This window comes from Ixodes scapularis, unplaced genomic scaffold (genome assembly GCF_016920785.2).
Source record: "Ixodes scapularis isolate PalLabHiFi unplaced genomic scaffold, ASM1692078v2 PGA_scaffold4__175_contigs__length_147842914, whole genome shotgun sequence".
Lineage (NCBI taxonomy): Eukaryota > Metazoa > Arthropoda > Arachnida > Ixodida > Ixodidae > Ixodes > Ixodes scapularis.
The window spans coordinates 133,389,173-133,408,786 of NW_024609879.1; the positions used below are offsets into that span (position 1 = coordinate 133,389,173).

General features: G+C 47.1%; 1 protein-coding gene across 1 annotated transcript in view; it reads right to left on the minus strand.

The window, feature by feature from the left end:
- LOC8028364 (protein kinase C-binding protein NELL2) overlaps nt 1-6,126 on the minus strand; it is a gene marked incomplete in the record, with an annotated part of 58,704 nt that extends 52,578 nt beyond the window's left edge. The window contains 1 exon segment of the mRNA XM_042293448.1: nt 5,724-6,126. Coding sequence (XP_042149382.1) covers nt 5,724-5,781 — 58 coding nt within the window.
- Nucleotides 6,127-19,614: the final 13,488 nt, after the last annotated feature.

The window sequence follows — 19,614 nt, forward strand, 5'->3', positions numbered from 1 at the left end:
CCGGTTGCTGCTTGTACTTCGACTTCTCTTCATTTTATTTTTATGGTGCGTTTTCTGGCTGCGGAGCCTTTTTTACAAGCAAGGGGAGAAAAAAAAAAAAACGCTCGCAAAATAAAATCAAGGTGCGCCCTTGAAAATAAAATAAAAGGAGAAAGTAAAAGAAAACGGCGGGATTCGCGGCTATGTCTGCCCAAGTGGCGGTGTAGGTATAAACGGAATATAAAGTGGGAACGCCGGAGTCGGAGGGTACACAAAAATAAAATGCCGCACCATTCGGGCTCAAGCGCGTGCCATTGCTAGCAGCTTCAAATGGTACACAGCCGTGCGGCGAAACGGGCAACACCCAGCCCGTAGATTTGGATAGTTTGAGGTCTCCCGGCAATAGCATAAAAAACTAATAAAGATAAACGTTGCTTTGCTTGGAGGGGACCCGTGCTCGAAGTCAAATTTCCCGAATGAATGTTTAGACGGCGGGAAGTTATCCTGCACTGCTAACCATGGAGTCTTCAGACGGGGATCATCGCCGTGGTAATTACACGACCGCACGCCGGCATGATTGTTAAGATCGTAACGACCCATATAAAAATGCTTCCAGTCCAGGCTGTGTTATGAGAACTGGAAATCGACTACGGCTGGAGCTGGAAATTTATTTGACCAGCCGAATTCCAGGCTGTTTCCACCCAGAAATGGGCAAATATCTTGCTGGAAATTAGATTTTTCCTCGTGTAGCTGAGAAACTTCCAGGTGGATCATGTAGTTCCAAGCTGGAATTTCTGATTTCCAGCATGAGCAGCATCCACTTCCAGCTGTAAACAGGATTTCTAGCTGCTGCTGTATAATTTAACCGAAAATGCGGCTGGAAAATTTCATTTCCAGCTGGAAGCTGCAGCTTATTTTCATGTGGGGGGCAGGGCAAGAGGGACCTTCGGGCAGCGGGGTGTCTCCGCCGTGTAGATGAGACATTTCGCCAGTGGACCGCTGGCCTGGAGTCGAGAACGTGCATCACTCAGTAGCGATACACGACCGCACACCGCGCAAGCGCGAAGAAACGGCAGGCACGTCGAACTCGTCGAGCTCGCAGCTTCCGCCTCGCTGGAGCTTATGACGAAACGGAGTTTAGATAGAAACGGGCGACATACCTCCGTCTCGCACCAGTTGTGCGCGGTGCTATCGGAGGGTATACGGCGGAGCGCAGAGCTCTGCGATAGGTGTGTAACGCTCTTGCGCAAATAAAGCACATTCCAAAGCCACGCGCCTCCCGGAATGTACGTAGTACACGCCGAACCTCAAAGCTGCGGTCAGACTCCTGTCACAGTTGCACAAAAGACATCTTTCACCCTACGGTTCCTACCGAAAAAAAAAGTATAACTTTTCGCTAACTGGATTATGGAACTGGATTTCTCGCTGGAAACTTCAAATTTAGTTTGCAGACGATGGACTACAAACTGGATTTCAGATTTCCAGCGAGAAATCGTCTGCAAACTGGATTTCAGGTTTCCAGCAAGAAATCGTCTGCAAACTGGATTTCAGGTTGCCAACAAGAAATCTTCTGCAAACTGGATTTCAGGTTTCCAGCAAGAAATCGTCTGCAAACTGGATTTCAGGTTTCCAGCAAGAAATCGTCTGCAAAGTGGATTTCAGGTTTCCAGCAAGAAGTCCACTTAAATTTCCTGTCCATAATCCGGTTAGCGAAAAATTGCTGTTTTTTTCGGTAGAGCGGTGACCCTGGAACTCTTTCGATGCGCATACAGGGTACTAGACTGAAGGTTTTGCAGTAGATAAAATCTACGCGCTATATATGAGATATATTTGCTTATAACATTGCCGGAGTTATTTCATGCCCATGGCCAAAAAAAAAATGGGTAAAAAAAAACACGAAGAAATAAATTGACAGCGACCCTTTCCCTTCCAGAAATTATCAGCGAGTTTCTAATGTATTTCTCTAGAATGTATTAGAAACTCAATTTAAACTCATTGATAATTTTTGTAAGGGTTATCTCCGAAGTCCTATTATACATAAAATGCAGTATTTGAGAAGCGATAATCGAAGTTTCTCTAGAAGGCAAATATGCAGTCGTTTCGGGATGTAAAGAACCAATAGTTTTTGTTTTTATGCATTTTCTCGTAAATTTCCCGCTAAATTTAGCGGGAAACTATAATGGTGAATAGGTCACGCGACATCAATTTCCCCGCCGAACTTAGTGGAAATACTGAATCGGTATAAGAGTCACGCATGGTCAATTTTCTCGCTTAAGTTAGCGGGGAAGCTGAATCGTTTAGGTCACGTGACACCAATTTCCCCGCTAAATTTAGCGGAAAATGCACGGACTGTCAAGCTTTCGGAATAGGGGGGATCCTGTTAAAAATTTGCTTTAATACACGGATTGGAAGTGTTCCGTATGCAGTTAAAAGCCGTTACAACGCACTCTGTTAACTAAAGTTCCTAGATAAGTGCTTCCTACAAAGTAGCGACATTCTTTGAAGCGCCGACTGCGTGACGATGCAGGTTTTAGGAGGCGAATGGCGGTGCACAGTGGAGGACTGAACTGAATGACGCCATTATGTTCCAGCGGAATGTTTTTTTTTATCATTTGTGTTGGTTGTCGGTACTCGTAAAAGCGGTATCAGGGAACTTTAGGTCTAACTTGTAGGAAAATGTGGGAACCAGCCGTTATTTCTAGAGTCGACCACGAGTTACCAGGGTACGTAAAGTCGATTGGTTGCCATGGTGATCGGATCTCGACGACGTAACGTTGTCAAGTCTGCACTGAATGGCCGTTGGGAAAGTATACCGTGAGCTGGAACAAACATGTCCGAAAGCACGCTTTGGTCTAGACTACCTGAAGGTGTCGGCCAGTGGCCTATGGACCAGATATAGCTTGGCCCGGTTGTAGGCACATACTTCAAGATCCACGGCTAATTAGGTTATTATTGGTTTCCTATACTTTTTTTTTCTTCTTTCGTATCATACACATTTAGAAGTAGATACTTCGTTCGACGTGGATTATGGTACAGGTGCGAACTGTACAAAGATTTGTTTCTAAGAGCGTTCATTACCATCAGACGAACACAGTGTGATTGCCGGGGTAACGTTATTTTACACTGGGCATTGGGCAGCAAACGATAGAAATAAAAAAAAAAAAAAGCTCAAACTATTGGAGGGTGACTATCGCCCTCGATGTCCACATGAGTGGCGCGCAAGATAGCTGTCCCCTAGTGGACAACGTGAGTCAAGGTAGATCTTAACAGCGTAAACATGAACTGCTTATGACGTTGTAAAAATGTTGCAGATAAATGCCTAAAAAGTCTGCGTAGTCCGTTAGGAACTAGGTCCCGGTGCCTCAGGAATTTGGAAGAGCTTTCACGCTCATTATTGTTTCCATTAAAACGATGCAATATTTGTATTGTTTTAATAGCCAGCATAAAAATCGTTGATCGAGAACTGACGCTCATATATTTTTAACAGGAGTAAAATATTCGTGAAGTATACACCTATTGCAGAAAATGTAAGGTAAAATCAGTTTGCGAAAATGTGCTTCTGTTGAGTATACACCTAGGGCGGGCAATGCAAGGGAAAATCGGTTTTCAGCAGAAATTTGCTTCTTCCGAGTATACACGCAGTCCGGACAACAGTCCCGGAAGTACACTATGTATAATAGACTTCCTTCCTCGTTGCCGAACAGGGAATGACGAAACGTTTAATGAAGTTTTATGTTTAAACGCTCACAGACGCAAAAAAAAGTTTTTTTTTTTTTTTTTTTCTGTTTTAACGGTAGAATTGTTAGAGGAATGCAACTGCAAAAATTGTTAATTGAAACCAGCAGTAATGTTAGTCGTCTTTGTTTTATAAGGTATGTCTGCTTTGGAGTATTCTGGGTGATGGAAGCATCACCTGACGCGTTGCAAGACTGGAGCCACAGGTAAACGAAGAACCCTATGCACAGAATCAAACGCGCTTTGAGGAGTCTGCATGTGATCACTGAAATGTCGGGTTCGGCCAGGGAGGAAATACCAACGAGCTCATAGCGGCAACACTTGAGGCGTAAGTTGTGAAAGAGACTACCTGTTTCACAACTTCATTGTCAAGTTTCGGTCTTGGCCATCGTCCCACAAGTGCCATAAACGCCGAATCTGTGTCGGCCGAAGAAACAAAATTAGAACGTCGACGACCACGAACAAATTTTCGCAATACCGCTTGGTCACAAACACAATTTAGTAACAAATTTGCGACACTCTAAAGTTAAAAAGAAACAGGCGTGTGTGACGCTCACGCGGGCTGTATTTGTGCCCAAATTAGATTATTCAGTACTAGCTGTAGTACAATCTGCTAGTTCTAAAAAGCAGACGACATGATCCATCAAGTCACGCAGGCGTATCACGCCTGCTAGATTGGGCCCGGGGGTGGGAGGGGGGGGGGGGGGGGGGGGGGGTCCTTTGGATTGAAGTGCGGTGGATAAACCATTTGTATCGAGCGACCACAGTTCCGGAAAGTGGATCGACATGCCCGAAGTGGGGCTGCAAAATTAAGATTCGCTTAAACAAATCAAAAACTGCAGCCAACCATCCTAAAAAAAAAAAAAAAAAAAAAAAAAAAGCGGAAGGATATGTGTGCCCTTGAACCAAATGAACTCTCGCCTTGCGAGAGAGGTTGTAAATAAGCCCAACACAACTTCCCATGTTGCACAGGCTATCAGGACAGCGGGGAAAAAAATCAGACATGGTTTTGTTTGTTGTATGGCCAGTTGGAATCTGGCTGGACCCTAACTGTTAAACAAGCTGCGCGTAAGAACAAATCCACGAAGAAAACAAATCTTAGCGGAGAGTAAATTACACACCAAAGATAAATTACAGTCGTAACAAACTAAATACGCGGCATTTACGTGTAATGGCTCCAGAGAATTCGGGTCGTTGCTCACAGGGGCTCTTAGGACCCTTCGACGACGTCACGGCTTAGTTTACAGATACTTCTTCGCTTCCGAGGGAGCGGCTCACAGACTCTACTCAACCGCATAATTTCCACCGTCGACTCCCGAGAACCTGGAACCGGCAACGCGGGTCATATGGTTTATACACACTGCATAATGTATGATCAAGGCCTCAGAGAAATCACATTCTATCAGACTTCGGTGGATTGCCGTTGGCAAAATGTACTCGGCATTTATATTCGAACTGCCTTCAGCGGTCTCGTATCATCTTCGAAGGAAGCCGTTAGATAGGCGTTGCGTAACACACGGTGTTATCCACGTGCGATCCGCTAGATTAGGACCTCTAGTACAGATAGGTGCCATATTCATGGAACCTTCTGGAATTAAGTCAAGAGAATAAACAAGTTTGTCAGGTTTGTAAGTGTTCATGGTAACTTAAGTACTTTCCGTGATTTACAATGAGAAACGTATAGCAGCTTAAAAACCCTGCCATAGCTAAAGGCCATGGTCAACCCAAACTCGAACGTCATATGTCAGAAAAAATATCGAGTACTTGAAAGGCAAAAAGCCGCCGAAATGACATCATTGTCAACACTTCCGAAGAACGTGCCCCAAGATTATCCAAGTTGGATTCTACATCGCATTAATCATGAAAGGTGATGACTGCCATCACTTTCGATGACAAGAATCCTCACCCACCCACCCACCTGGTACCAAGGCAGAGATGCACCCCCGCCCCCTTCATTTGATGTACGAATTGGGCAAGATAAAAAGCGGGACGCAAGTCATTCAGCTTACCAAAACAGAGTCTCAAGACGTGGGTGACCAGGGCAAGGAGCTTGAAGCGTAGCCACATCCTACCGAGCACGGGCACTAGGACGAGTCCAGGCACTCGGGTATCGGCATTCCGGCGAGACCACCCCTCCCCCACACGCACCACACAGACGCACACAGTCGCTAATCCGTGCCGGTGTAATCCCCCTCAAATCCGTGTTTGTTTTTCTACAGTCTTATCCAACTGCCATTGAAGAGAATGACGGCGTCAGCGTCCCGCTACAAGACCGCACCGGCAGCCACATTCCAAGGCACGTCCTTCAGGAGGTGCTTCAGCGGGTCTTCTTCACCTTGATCCCGCGGTGGTTCTTCTTGAAGTCTTCGGCAGCGACATCCGTCTGGCTTCGCAACAGACGCAGATTAAAAAAGGTAAAAGTATAAACCAAAAAAAAAAAAATACTGCCTCCTGTCCTTACTCAATTTTCAAGGACAGCGTCCTTAACAAGTCTTCAAATTGGCGCGGCGTTGCAGGCGATGCCCAATCCAGAGCGGCCACGTCCAATCGGAGGAACTGCGCGGACCAAGCCGCGCGACGCATCTACTACAGTGTAGGGGCGGTACGCACCCGCCGCACCACGCGAACACGCACGCTCGCTCGCCAAAAAAAAAAACGCACCACACGCGCTCCCGCAGGCAGAAGACCGGTCTCTTGAGAGAGCCACCGCAAAACGCACGTCCACGCGTTACCACTGGCAAGCTCCAACTGGCGTCGACTGCCGCAAAACGAAAAAGCCCGGGGGAGAGGAGGGGGCTGTGCGTAAGAGGGCGAGGACGACATAAAAAGTGAAGCGATAGAGTGGTGGGGGGGAACGCCAGCGAGGCAGCAGTTCGGGCCGTTCGGCCTCGGCGACAGCTGTGTTCCGAGCTTTGCCGCGCTGCAGCTCGCTGCTCGAAGAAGCAGCACAGGTAGTGGCGGCAGGCTTGCCTGCTGCCCGGCGCGACGACGTCGCTGTGACAGACCGCGTTTCCGAGGCACAGGAAGCCGGTATTGGCCGTGGGGATGGAGGAGGATCGGAAAAATCGGTCGCTGTGCGCGGAAGCAGCGTTGGCTCCTTCTGGAAGACTGCGCGTGTGGCTGTGGTACTTTAGACGGAGGCATCGGAAGGCTTGGGAGCCAAAAGTAAACCGATCCGAATTAATGCTAAGGTTTTTCTTTTTTGTTTTTCTTACTAAAAGTGTGTTTATGATATACGCAATACATTTTACACGCACATTTTATGTACAGGAAGGCGGACTCGTGTTTTTAAAACGCCAGATTGTTCATCCCGTCCAGGGCTAAAACCAGCTTTTCAAAATCGTGGCAGACAAGGTGAAGTTCACCATCTTAAAACATACCTCTAGCGCTTATCACCCCGGCAAAAAGAATTCGAGTCACTGGGCGGTGGCCGCACGCGCAGCTTCTGATATTGATAAGAAGGGAACTTCTGCGCACGATCAGGGCTATTATAGCGGTCTATAGTCAGCGGGGTGTGAATTTCTGCCAAGGAACGCATGAACGCCGGCTTCGCGAAGGAACGGTGCTTCGAGAGCCACCAGAAGTCTATACCGAATTTCTGTCAGTCGTTCCTGCGGGATGCAGGAGCGCATACTCATGGAAGCACCGTCATCCTGCTCGCGCACGTATCATCTATGCGTATGCCGTGAAACAACAACAACAACGCAAATCATGTATAAAGTAGGCGTTGGGTGAAAAAAGAAAAAAAAAATCGCGACGCAGTTTATTGTGCGAGCCTGCATGGCATGCGGCTACACAGATGGGATTCAGGAAGCAGTCAGATAGGAGCGAGCTCACAGTCATCGCTGCTGTCAGGCTATGGCACGCGTCGAGGATTTTTCTTTTAAAAAAATTAATAAATTTTCCCGGATTAAAGCGCATGTGAGGGGAAAGCGACTCTGAAAAAGCACGGCAGCCGAACGTTGGCTCTGGGTGCTTGGACACGATGCTGGGGGATATCACGGAGAAAACCAAGATGTGTCGAATCACGTCGTTCATTCATTGCGTTGTGAAGATGAAAGGCAAGGACCAATATCGGTGTTGTTCTTCGGTACCGATGTCGCTGCTGTCACGCCATTCGTGTGGCAGAAGCTACGAGAGCGAGCTCCGGGCTTTCAGTCTCCCGGTTTAGCACGCGTGATCCTGCATGCAGTCTGCAAGCCTCGTTCGCGCACAGCCTCCTTTATACTCACAAAGCCTGGCAGTTCAACGACAGAGCCATGGAGTGCCCGGTCGCAGATTTGGATCGCGAGGATCTGGTAGCAAAGACCACTTTTCGGGGAACCTGGACGTCAGCGCGCAGCTTTTGCAGCGGCGAGGACCCGAAACATAGTTTTCAAACCCGACGAGAAAAGAAGCGGTAGCGCGAGGGAACGCGAGGAGCTGGAGCGGTCATTCCATCGCTCGGGAGAAGCGTGTTTCGGCGTCTCGCCGCAGCGGGGCGCCCGTCACGTGGCTCTTCGGGCTCTTCTAGGCTCCTTCTCTCATCCGTAGTCTGCCGCTCCACCTTTTCAATTTCGGAGGCCGCGTCTCGTGGAGATCTGCCAGGCTTTGTCAGATACAGAGGAAGCTATGGTTCGGGGCAAGATGATCGCGTTTGTAGCTTCGGCCTCGTTCGCGCATGAACTGAAACGGAGTACAACTGTTCGAAAGCAGAAATCTAAAACAAATGGCACTTTGCACGCGCATTCCACAAACGCTTTATTTTTGTTATTCACTTCGAATCTTTTTGTAGAGGGAAGGCGAGCGCGTGCAGAGCGTGTACATACGTTCCCAAGCATTGTCCTTAATGTAATTTAGTCACGTATTGACCCCGAACCCGAACGTCATTTGACACATTGACTGGACAAGAGGCCCAGTTGACCGCAGACGCAGCGCAGCGTGTGCGTTCGATTCCACTGTCATGGCGTCTAAGCGCTTACTCACGGGCTTTGATTATTCTAGAAGGTGTTGGACGAAAAATCGTCAACAGAAAGTTTAAGTTCTCTATTTCCTTCGAAGTGAAATCAGTTGACACAATGTTCAGGCATCTGGACGTCCGTTTTTTCTCAACGTGAAGACATGATTTCTTGTCGGCAGGCAGGATACTTCTCTTACAGCGGCCCCGAGTTAAGATGTGTGTTTGATACACTGGTGATCTGCAAGTCCTTTGCACTTCAGAAGGTGTCAGATAGAAACGTTTTCATCACGCCATCATTAGACATCTGCAACAACGGTTCATAGCGAGCCTGCCCTATATTTTAGCGAGAGGTGTCCTCCAGGTGACGTGCAGACGCCTCTTTTGAAAAGTGTCGCCTCCTGATACCCCCCCCCCCCCCCCCCCCCAGAAAAACAAAAATAAAAACCAACATGAGACACGCGTTCAAAGCGTTAATGCGATGATTGATAGCAGTAAGCTCTATCAAATAAAAACGCACCCCCCCCCCCCCCCCTCCCCTTACCTCCAAGGAGGTCTCCTTACCCAACGGTCCATTGAAGAAACCGTAGCTCCGTCCCCCCAACCTGCCCCCATCCTTCCGTCACGTGGTGAAGAGTCTCTGCAGCTGTAGGAGTGCGGGGTACCCATACGGCTGACTAGGCAAGAGTATAGGGTCCTCACGAAGACGCCATTGTCCCGAAAGTCGTTCCGGTGCGCCATTTCTCCTCCCGCGGGTGCAAGCACCGCTCCACCACACTGCCTCTGTGGCAGTCTACGGAAACAGGACCGTAAAGTACGGCGCGGTCTCAATCAGAAAGCCTCCGAAACGAGCCTTGTTTATGGAGCCATGTCAGTCCGCCACGGTGGCTCCTATTTTATGTGCGTGTGCTCGCAGCAGAGGCCGGCATCAAAGAAAGGCCCGAGGAGAACGCGTGTAACTGGCCGTAGTTGGGGTGTGTAAAAGGAGAGAACGTGAATTGTGGCGTGTGTGAGTGTGTGTGCATTACGTCATCAATGTCTGCATTATTGTCCGGGGACACGCAAACAGGATGGGATTTTGTTGTTGTGCTGGTAACTCTCACCATCTTCTGCGAGAAAGGGAAGTGGGCGTTCACTGTTTACTCTTCAAGCCAGAGATTGTTAACCTGACCTGGACCGCATTTTGGGGTTCGCAACATGCCCTCTCATGACCAAGCACTTCATGTGGTTCCGAAAGAAATGCTATAGCATTTAATATCGCACAAAGAAAAATAAAACCCACTTAGTTGATGTGCTCCATTATTCTAATCTGGACAAATCACTGCTACTGAAGCGCTTGCGTCATGTCGGTGAAGAGTAGATTGCTCCGAGATAATGCTGCCTCAATGTTTTGCTTGGTCATGCCACTTCTCGATGAACCATATCGGGTTGTGTCATCACCGCGTCGGGAGCAACCAATAAAACTCGGTTAGGCAAGCTGTATACTGTATCTCCGCCAGTGACCAAACCTATCCGATCTAAAGCACACCAAACGCTCAGTCTAATCTGGCAGAGTGTTGCCGTGTCAGTGGTTATCTTTCTTTGTACCGAAATGGCCGTAACTGCGAAAGATTTGCTCCATTGTCGTATAAAGAAGAGAAGAAAAGCCATAAACGGGTCCCTGTGTTTCTTATTTCGTTGTCCTGACCCCTACGTTAAGCCATTCCGAAGTATACTCAGACGTTTTGCCTATTAAAACCAGCAAGACCATAGAGTGAGCTACGTCTGTAAGATGTACATTGTGGCATGACCCTCGGTCCTCCTGATTGTGATCGCGTATTTCATCACACGTTTTTACGACGCCGTTGGGATGTTTCCGGTCGTTTAATGGGAGCATTCCTGGTTCGATACAATGTCGAAAGCAGTTGTGCTTAAGCCCCTTCTGCAAAAGAAAGGCGAGGCGATATTGAGATGGCGACAGGGGCCGTCAACTCCGCGAGCTAATCCCGATGAAGGCTGTCGGCGAGGCTTAACGAAGTTTGCCGCAAGATATCGAGGGTCCCCGAATGACGTTTCAGCGTAATGAATAAACTTGCGAAATGGGGGCATATGAGGTACTGAAATGATCAGGAGGTTTAGGGGACAGCGCAACAAACAACGTCTGAGACGCAACCACCGAAGCGAAGGACAGCGATTTTCACCGGGCAGTAAGTTACAACTGAACAACACGCATGCTCAGGTAATTCTTATGTGAGATTAACGGTAAAAATAGAAGTTCGTGTTTTTGTTTAGATATCTAAAAAATAGGGGGGGGGGGGGGGGGGGGGGAGAAGGGGAGTTGTGTCATTCTGTACGGTATCCACGTTTTTTCAGATTGCTGCGTCACTTTCTCTATTAGTCTACCCGAAAATGTCTAAGTGTGTATACTATATGGAACCACGCAAGGCGATATACAAATCCTCCAACTTGAAATGTTATATACGAAAAGTTCAATGCAGGTATCAGAGCGGGGACTGTGCGAAGTTACGTTATATAAATGGTGCGTGTTCCCTTTGCTCCGCTACTCAAGTTTCAGCGCATATAAGACCCAGAGGAACATTAGTGAAAACCAAAAATCGCGAGAAAATTTCACACCAATCACATTACTTTATTTCTATCAGCGTAGACCAGGCTCAGCCGGTCATTGACTCGTCAAAGAACAATAAAGATAAAAATTTTGATAGCGCTCTCAGTAACATCAGCAGTCGCTTTCACGTAGCTCGAAAACAAGCGTCAAAGTCTTACATACTGCAAAGCCAATATCATTTACAACCTTCAAACTGCAGCATCACAGGTAAAAAAAAAAAAAAATACTCTATCCAGTTTTACGCTCAGCCTTCCATTAACGGAGGCACGGGGAACAAACGATGCATAAACACAGCGGTTTCGAGTAACGGAGCTCAAATCGCCCGTAATCAAAGCCGCCAGCAGAACAGAGGCAGATGTTGCTCGCCGCAAGAGAGGAGCCACCCACTCGCAGTCACCGCCCTCCAATCGCCAAGAAATCTCCCGCATGCACGGCGGAACGGACATCCGCACGCACACAACCAACAACAGAAAACGTGACAGGGAACGCGTACGCAAGACCACCAGACGCATCCTCCTTCCAGTTGACCGGACCACCACGCGTCCCGGAGTCCACCACGCGAACGGGCCATGTCCTCTTCCAGCCGGTCACCACGTGTCCTCCAGTCTACCAGAGGGGTGGGCTCCCTCTTCAGGAAGGCCATCGGCCGCGCAGAAAAGAGAAAGGAAGGCAGGTGACGGACATCGTCAGTCATGAAAGTAAAAACAAACAAACAAACAAAAAGCGACAGTGAGAGCGACAGTGCCACGTGTGTCGTGCGAAGAATTGTCTGTGTGCTCTACCTGCGTATGGTACATAGAGGAAGTCCTGAAGAGTCCGGCTGGCCCGCCAGTTAGCTCCGCCCTGGTAACGCGCGCCTACCGTCAGCTGCTTCCGGACGAGGGGAAACTCGGAGCGTGGCGTTTGTTGGGATGTCGTCTGCGTGTCGCTCGCCGCGTCGAATCACAATGGCAGAGGAAAGGGAACGGTGCGTTTCCCTTTCGGTGCCGGCACGCGGGGCCCGTGTCCGAATGCTCCCGGAGCCGGACATGTGCTTCTGGACGATGTATGACCTTTTGGACGGCGGCTTCTTTTTTTTTTTTATCGTGTCTTCAACTGGCCCGCGTGCTATCGGCCTGTGGTTGGGCACGTTGTACTCTCAGGGAGTTTAGAATGGTCTTCGGGGCCTCTGTGGTGCACTGAAGCGTGCTGAGTGGGTGATTTATGTAGGAAACGAGTAGGCTTTATAGGATGGATAATCTGCCGCGTTTTCTTTAGTTTGGTTCACCTTTTTGAGGCAGTAGGGAATGATCTGTAGAACGTTTACCTGAATCGCGACGTATAAGCACATGCCACATGGTGTAGGAATATTCAGCATGCACAGGACATCCCGATTGGTGAAGGCGAGCCTTTTGCATCGCCTCGTGTTTTGTCATTTCTATTATTAGTTGGTGGTTTTGTCACTTCTTTTACTATGTACCAAGGTCCCAACGTACTGTCTCATTTCTAGCGCACGGTTTGTCTTTTTTCTAGTCCTTGTTCCCTGGCGCTTTTAGCTTTCTTTCGATGATACAACCTACCGGGTGAATTATAAAGAGGGTTTTATGTTTCCAATAAATACCGATAAGCCCCGAAAATTAAATCCTGAACCGGTTTTAATCAAAAGTGGGGAAACCGAAAAATAAAAAAAAAAAAAACGAATCGGAGCCTTTCCTTCCTAAAAAAAAAAAAACCCAGCTTACCGAAAAAAAAAAATCATGAACTAATTTTATTTTGTGTTTACATGGAAGACAGCCACACTCAACTGCTTTCGAGGCTACATATTTATTCGGAAACCAGGCCCCTTATCTCGTTTCCTTCTTTTATTGGTACCGGGACGTTTTCCAAGTATTCTGAATGCGAGAATTGTCTTTGGAGGTTGAGGAATTACATGTCCGTCTTCCGTTACTTCAAAGTAAGGCCCGATAAACATTAATTTCTTGTTCGACGCCGAAAATTTACGCCGGAAAACACTGACTCAGCTAAAAAAAAAAAATGAATTAAGCCCCGAAAAACAAAGCACACCCCGGAATTCGAAGAAAAATAAAACACTGAAAACGCAGAACCCTAATTACAAACGTCGAGCTCCTGAGGTACTCCGTCCACAAAAGAACATTAAACAGACAGAAAGACGGGAGCGGCACGAACATAAAGAAGCATCACCCCTTGAGCCCCTACGTTCTGGTCATCTTAATAGCCATCTGCGTGTGTCAAGCAAGAAGTTACGGGTATTGTCTACGACTGCACATGCTGCCTCCGGAGGTCAAGGCCTTATTCGGAAACTTCACACCATCCGTAGGTCATGGAAAGCGAATTTGCAAAATCCTTCAAGCCGAGTGGCATCGTCAAACACGGCACTACCGGAACTACCTATTTGTGCAGCTGCGAACAAACCCGACAAATACCTTCAGCAGAAGGGCCAGGCAAGAAATCGCCTCCCTCACAGAGAGAACGACCGACCATCTGTGGAAACTCACTTTGTGGCATCTCCGCAAGAACAGACCAAGGGAACAAGAGGCGTTGAGTAACCCCGTATGCACAATAGGAGACATCCACATGCCAAACGCAGTACAGCAAGTTCTCAGTCTGGGCCCTAAGTTTGCGGTGGAACCTAAGAAGACGGCACCGGAGTTACTTTCCCTTGTGAGGGAAATCTCGAGACGAGCTCCGGAGACCGAGATGGATCGCTGCACCTCTGAAGGTGTAGACATGTTTATGCGGCACAAACCACCATCTACTCCTCTGCCCATCAAGAGAGTAGAAACGTACCTGAAAGAGAATTCATTATATCTTTTGCCCGCTGACAAAGAAGGAGGTTTTGTCCTCATGCATTCGGACACGTTTGGAGAAAAAGCATTAACAGCAGTCGAATCCGTTTTCAGCAAGCACTCTGAGATCTCCCTGGAAAAAGTTAAAAGGGAAGCAAAACAATTTTGTCACTTGAACGATTTAAAACAACTCTGCTCCTACATCGATCGCAGTAGAAATCTGAGTCTAGAATTATTTTTCGGCGCCAAAACTCACAAAGCGGATAGCCCCCTCCGGGTTATCGTTTCTGAAAGGGGGACATGGCAAAAGTCTGTTGCCTTATTTCTGCAAACACGGCTAAACCTACTTAACATTGATGATCCATACCTGATCCGCAGCTCCTCTGAAGTTTTCAACTTTTTAGAAGAGTATCGTGACCAAGACCTGAAGATGTTCTCCAACGACATTAAGGATCTGTACTATTCTTTGCCCGACGACCGCCTCCTAAGGTACATAGAGGACAGCATAGACACCTTCGGTGCTATTGCCTTTCAAAATGAGTCGGGCTTATCCCAAAGCAAGTTTTTGACCTTGATTAACATCTACCTCAGGTCGACCTTTGCTACCTGGGATTACCAACCATACCTACAGAAGAGAGGTGTTTGCATCGGGTCCTGCATTGCCCCTGTCCTTAGCGATCTCTATCTAGCGCACAACGACAGGAAGATAAAAGGATCATTAGACAGCTCCAAAGTTATAAGAGTGTTCCGGTACGTCGGCGATTATTTAATTGTTCTAGCTTCAGACGATCGCAACTTCACCAGCATGGTTGCTGACGTCCTCGACAGTTTTAAAATCTGCATGAGTCCTTTGGAAATTACCCATGAACTTCCAAACGAGCGCTCTTTAAGATTCCTAGATCTCAGACTCTTCATGTTACCCCACCATTTATGCTGGTCGTATGAACCCAGGGGAAAAAAACCGCTCTTACCTTTCAACTCGGCCCATTCAAAACTTGTTAAAAGAAGCATCGTGCGGTTATGCCTCAAAAACTCACTCATAAAATCCTGCTCGCATTCCACTCCAGCGAGCTTTCACGGGCAAGTCTCAAGATTAAAGCGCGCAGGATACCCAAACTCGTTGTTAACATCAGTGGCCGAAAAGCTCATCAACGAAAGCAGGCAAGACCTATGCACACAACAAAAGCAAAGAGACAAAACAAAGAAGCCCATCATTGTGCCATATATTCATAATTTTTCTCACGGACTGAAGAAAATAGCTAACCGAATAAACTTGGAAGTCATCTTCTCAGCTCCTAACAAACTTCACAGCTTATGCAAGAAGGTAAATACTCCACCAATAACAGCAGTTGGTTGCAAAAAGAAGCACAAGAACACCTTTGTCCCTTGTACAGAAAAGGTGGTCTACTCCTTTCCCCTCTCTTGTGGAAAGCCGTACATAGGTAAAATGGGAAAATGTCTGAACGATCGCCTTCGAGAGCATAACAACACATTCACCAACAAAAGCTCCGGTCATCTAGGCATTCACTGTCGAGACTGTGGGTGCTCAGTGCAGCTGAGTAACTGCGGCGTGCTTGGCAAGCATCATAACAAGCTCACAAGAGAAATTATCGAGGCAGAGAACATTGCGAAACATAACGGCACATGCGTTAGTACTCCGTCTTTAACCTTGTCACAAAAAGAATTAGACTACCTAGCTTTACATTAATTTCAATTTAGTTCACTATTTAGCATCATATCGAAAGAAAAGAAAAAAAGACCAGTTATTCTCCCTGGCCCTTGCATATAGCAGAAATAGAAGAAGAGAAAGTGTAAATATAGAGAGTTGTCAGTCAGCGCTGAGTAGTGGCGATTTCGGGTGGTCAATCGCCGGCGAGCTCACGCCGGCGGCACAGGCAACGAAAACCGCGCCAGCGGCGCACCACGTGACCCTCTCCACCCGAACACAAAGCGCCTGCAACTGGCGTTTTCGTCTGCCTGGGTCGCTCGTGAACTTCGTTAACTTCTTCCACGATTATTTTATGATACAATAGGCACGCTCTGGGCATCAGCAACATATATTCGGACTCTGAGATGTGGGTAAACAGATTGTAATATATTTTGTTTAGATTCTCGAGGAACTGTTGCCATCTTACAAGGATCCTAGAAGGCTTACCGGCGTCGCCATTTTATATTCCATTTTCTTGTTATTACCTTTTTGCTGGAATCCTCGGCATTTTGATTTGACCCAGCCCTCTAAAATAGTAATGCGCGTTCAAGTGTCGAGCTGCAGCACTATCAATACATTTTTTACAGCGGTGTAATAACACGCTGTGTCCCATAGGAAACTGATCTTGCGGAAGCTTCCTTTAAAATATTTTACCTTTATCTCCGTTGTTTTTGCTGTCTTTCTCGGACCACAGAGGGGTGTCTGTCGCAATGGCTTCGTTTTCTACTAGAACACGCTTGCGGCGACCATTGTTTCGTTTGGTTCCCTTTCCCGATTCGGATATGACGATACCGGATACAGTCTGGCAGACAAGCTGCCCGACCTCTTGGAGCTCGGGCGAAAATTGTGCCGGTAAATTGCCAGCACACGCCTGAGAACTGCCACCCGAACGGCGCGCACTCGCCAGCCTTTGACCACGCGAACTCCCTTGGCGGAGATATGGCAAAATATTTTGCCGGGAAATGACCTAACGAATTCGCCATAGGTGTTTCTTTCTTTTGTGTGTATGTTGATTTGAATGACTGTTCTGCGGGTGCGCTGTTCCCCCTGTACATCGCTAAGCGTACCTCGGAATATTTGCCTTGGCTGCTCATGCATACGCACATAAACATATCTGTTCTTCCCTAGGTCCATACATCTGTGACATGAAATCTGCAGAAGCGCATCGGGGCTAACTTGATGCACAACAGCGGACTACGTTTTTCGGACGCGCCTGAAACAAAGAAAGTCATCGAGAAATCTATTTCACGGAGCTATGCGGAGCGCCAGTTCGTCTGCTTCTTACACAAGGGTTGCCATGACGTCAGAACAACGGCGAGCTCTTATTGGCTGACTGGAAAACATAGTGGGTAGAACTCAAGGCATCTAGGATTGAGGTCTACCCACTATCCTTTCAATTAAAGCCAATCAGAGCTCGGCGTGGTTCTGACGTCACCACAAGTCCTTTGGAAGAAGCAGACGACTTGCTCTCAGCAGAAACTGCAGATCACGTCGTTCTAAACGCTAATCATACGGGTGCTTCTGAGAAAAAAGAAAAAGAAAAATAGAGGTGTCAGGGTAGCAGTACGAAAGTAAACAACAGAAACATCGCGCTGGTCTTGCTCGAGACAGTCTGGACAAGGGGTTCAGACGTGCCATTAGCTTGCCCGTTTCCTGTAGGCGCACCGCCGATTCCGTTTATTTCGCCGGGTTTGTGGTCCCAGCCCTTGAAGCATATACGACGCGAACATTATGAGCTCTTATCGATTCCAGGTGAATGTCCGCGATGAATAGAAAGGGGACCGTTCTCGCTGCACCTTCTGGTCGAATCCGACAAGCTGGCTGCAGGAGCCATCGACCAGCAGGCATGCAGAAATACCCGGAACGATTTCGGCGTCCCGCCAAACAAAGGCTAAAGTGTTTGTCCGCAGAATCTCGACAGATGTCGTGACTGCTCGTGACGAGAACTCCTTTTTTTTTTTTCTCTCTCACTCGTAGATATTTTGGTTTGTTAGAGACTTGGTGGTGTGTCCCAGTAGATGCATTAGCAAAAATAATCTCGTGGAATAAAATGCCTCCTACGAGCAGGTGCTGCAGACTCTAGGAAACAATATTAGACGAAGGAGAGACATGGTAAGGGATGATTCAGTTTTTATGGATTTTTGGAAGCCGCGCGTTCCAAGACAAAAAATAATAAAAATCAGTATTTTTAGATATTTTCACTTTCGAAAAGCGTGCCTTTCTTTCTTTTTTTTTTTTTTTTTTTTTGATGCAGTGACGCAAATAACGGAAGTCTTCACCCACATTTGTGCCGGTTAAAACTCTTTCTGTTACTAAAGAAAGCTCCGCAGTAGCCGGAGTGGCTGAAGTTAGTTAAAGCCCCCTCAGAATCAGAACTTGAATCCTTTATTGATCGTGAGAGGAAATCGAAAGTGAGAAACAGAACGCAAAATGAGTAATAAATAAAAAAAATAAAAATAAAATTTACGTTATCAGAGATGGAGGGTTGTCAGTTTGATGGCATCTAAGCTATGAAATTGCGAATTTTATGGTATTTCTTGCTTGGGCAAAAGATTCCATCAAATTAGCAAGTTTATGACTTACATAATGCTAAGTTCAAAGAAAAAGTAAAGGTTACAGTCAAATGTGGTACACTATTCAACCCCAATGCAGTGTCTTGAGAGCCCTGAAAAGAAGCACGTTGTTTTTGAAAGGTGTTCATCGTGTTTATTTTTTATAAGCAACGCTTTTTATAAATTGCAGCGTTGACTTTCCTTGACCCACTAGCACATTTATCTTCACACACGGGTAACCGACATCCCCTGCCCCCTTAACTTATAATGAGTGTTTCTCTTAAAGAAATGCCTAAACAAAAAACAAACAAACAAACAAACAAAAGACATTACCGGATTCGTTCGAAGGTATCAAGGCATCCAATCCCGCGCGAGTCAAGTTCATAAAAAAAAAAAAAAATCAAAGCGCGCGGCGGTCAGGTGCGTGCGACCTTGAAGGTCTACTAGTTGCGACAGATGCCAACGCGTCAGACGGGCGCAGTGGGATACAATCGCGGAGGGATAGCCATCGTGCCGTGGTAAAACTCTGAAATCCATGACGTGCACGAACCTCATCCTCCCAATGCCCCGCGCACGACCGCCCATAGTCTATTGGACTTACTCTCCGCGGATCGTGAGTCCAGTGAGGTCCGGACAGCTACACCATGTGCGAGCTCTATGGTCTCCTGTAAGATATGATGTCTGCCAAATATTTTTGGTTGTGCCCAACACCCATGCTTTATGCAGGGCAAGATCTTCGCGGATCATGAGTCCAGTGAGGTCCGGAGAGCTACACCATCTGCGAGCTCTATGGAGTCTGTAAGACATGGTGTCTGCCAACTCTTTTACGTTGTGCCCAACAGCCATGCTTAATATAGGCCAAGATCTTCGCGGATCGTGAGTCGAATGAAGTCCGGACGGCTACATCGTCTACTAGCTCTATGGCCACTCGTAAGATTTGGTGCCTGCCCACTCCAGTGAGCTTCGTACGGCCACATCGTCATGCTTTATGCCTCCGTGTCAGATGACGTAGATAGGATGTCTGCCAACTCTTTTTACACTCTGTGCTACTCCGTGACGCTCAACGCGGAGCACGTTTTTTGTCGTCTGAAAGCAGGGGGTGTTTTTTGCTAACTCACTATTCATTAATGAAAACCTGAAAAAAAAAAAAGAAAACAAGTTGATGTAGAATGTATCGTACAAATGGTTTATTTAACAGCTTGAAAGACAACCTGTTGGTTACAATGACTCGATAGAGGTGTAATTCTACGCATACAAAAATGTGAGAATGATTTCCACTTTTTGTTTTATTCGAAGCCCATTACCGCTTTCCA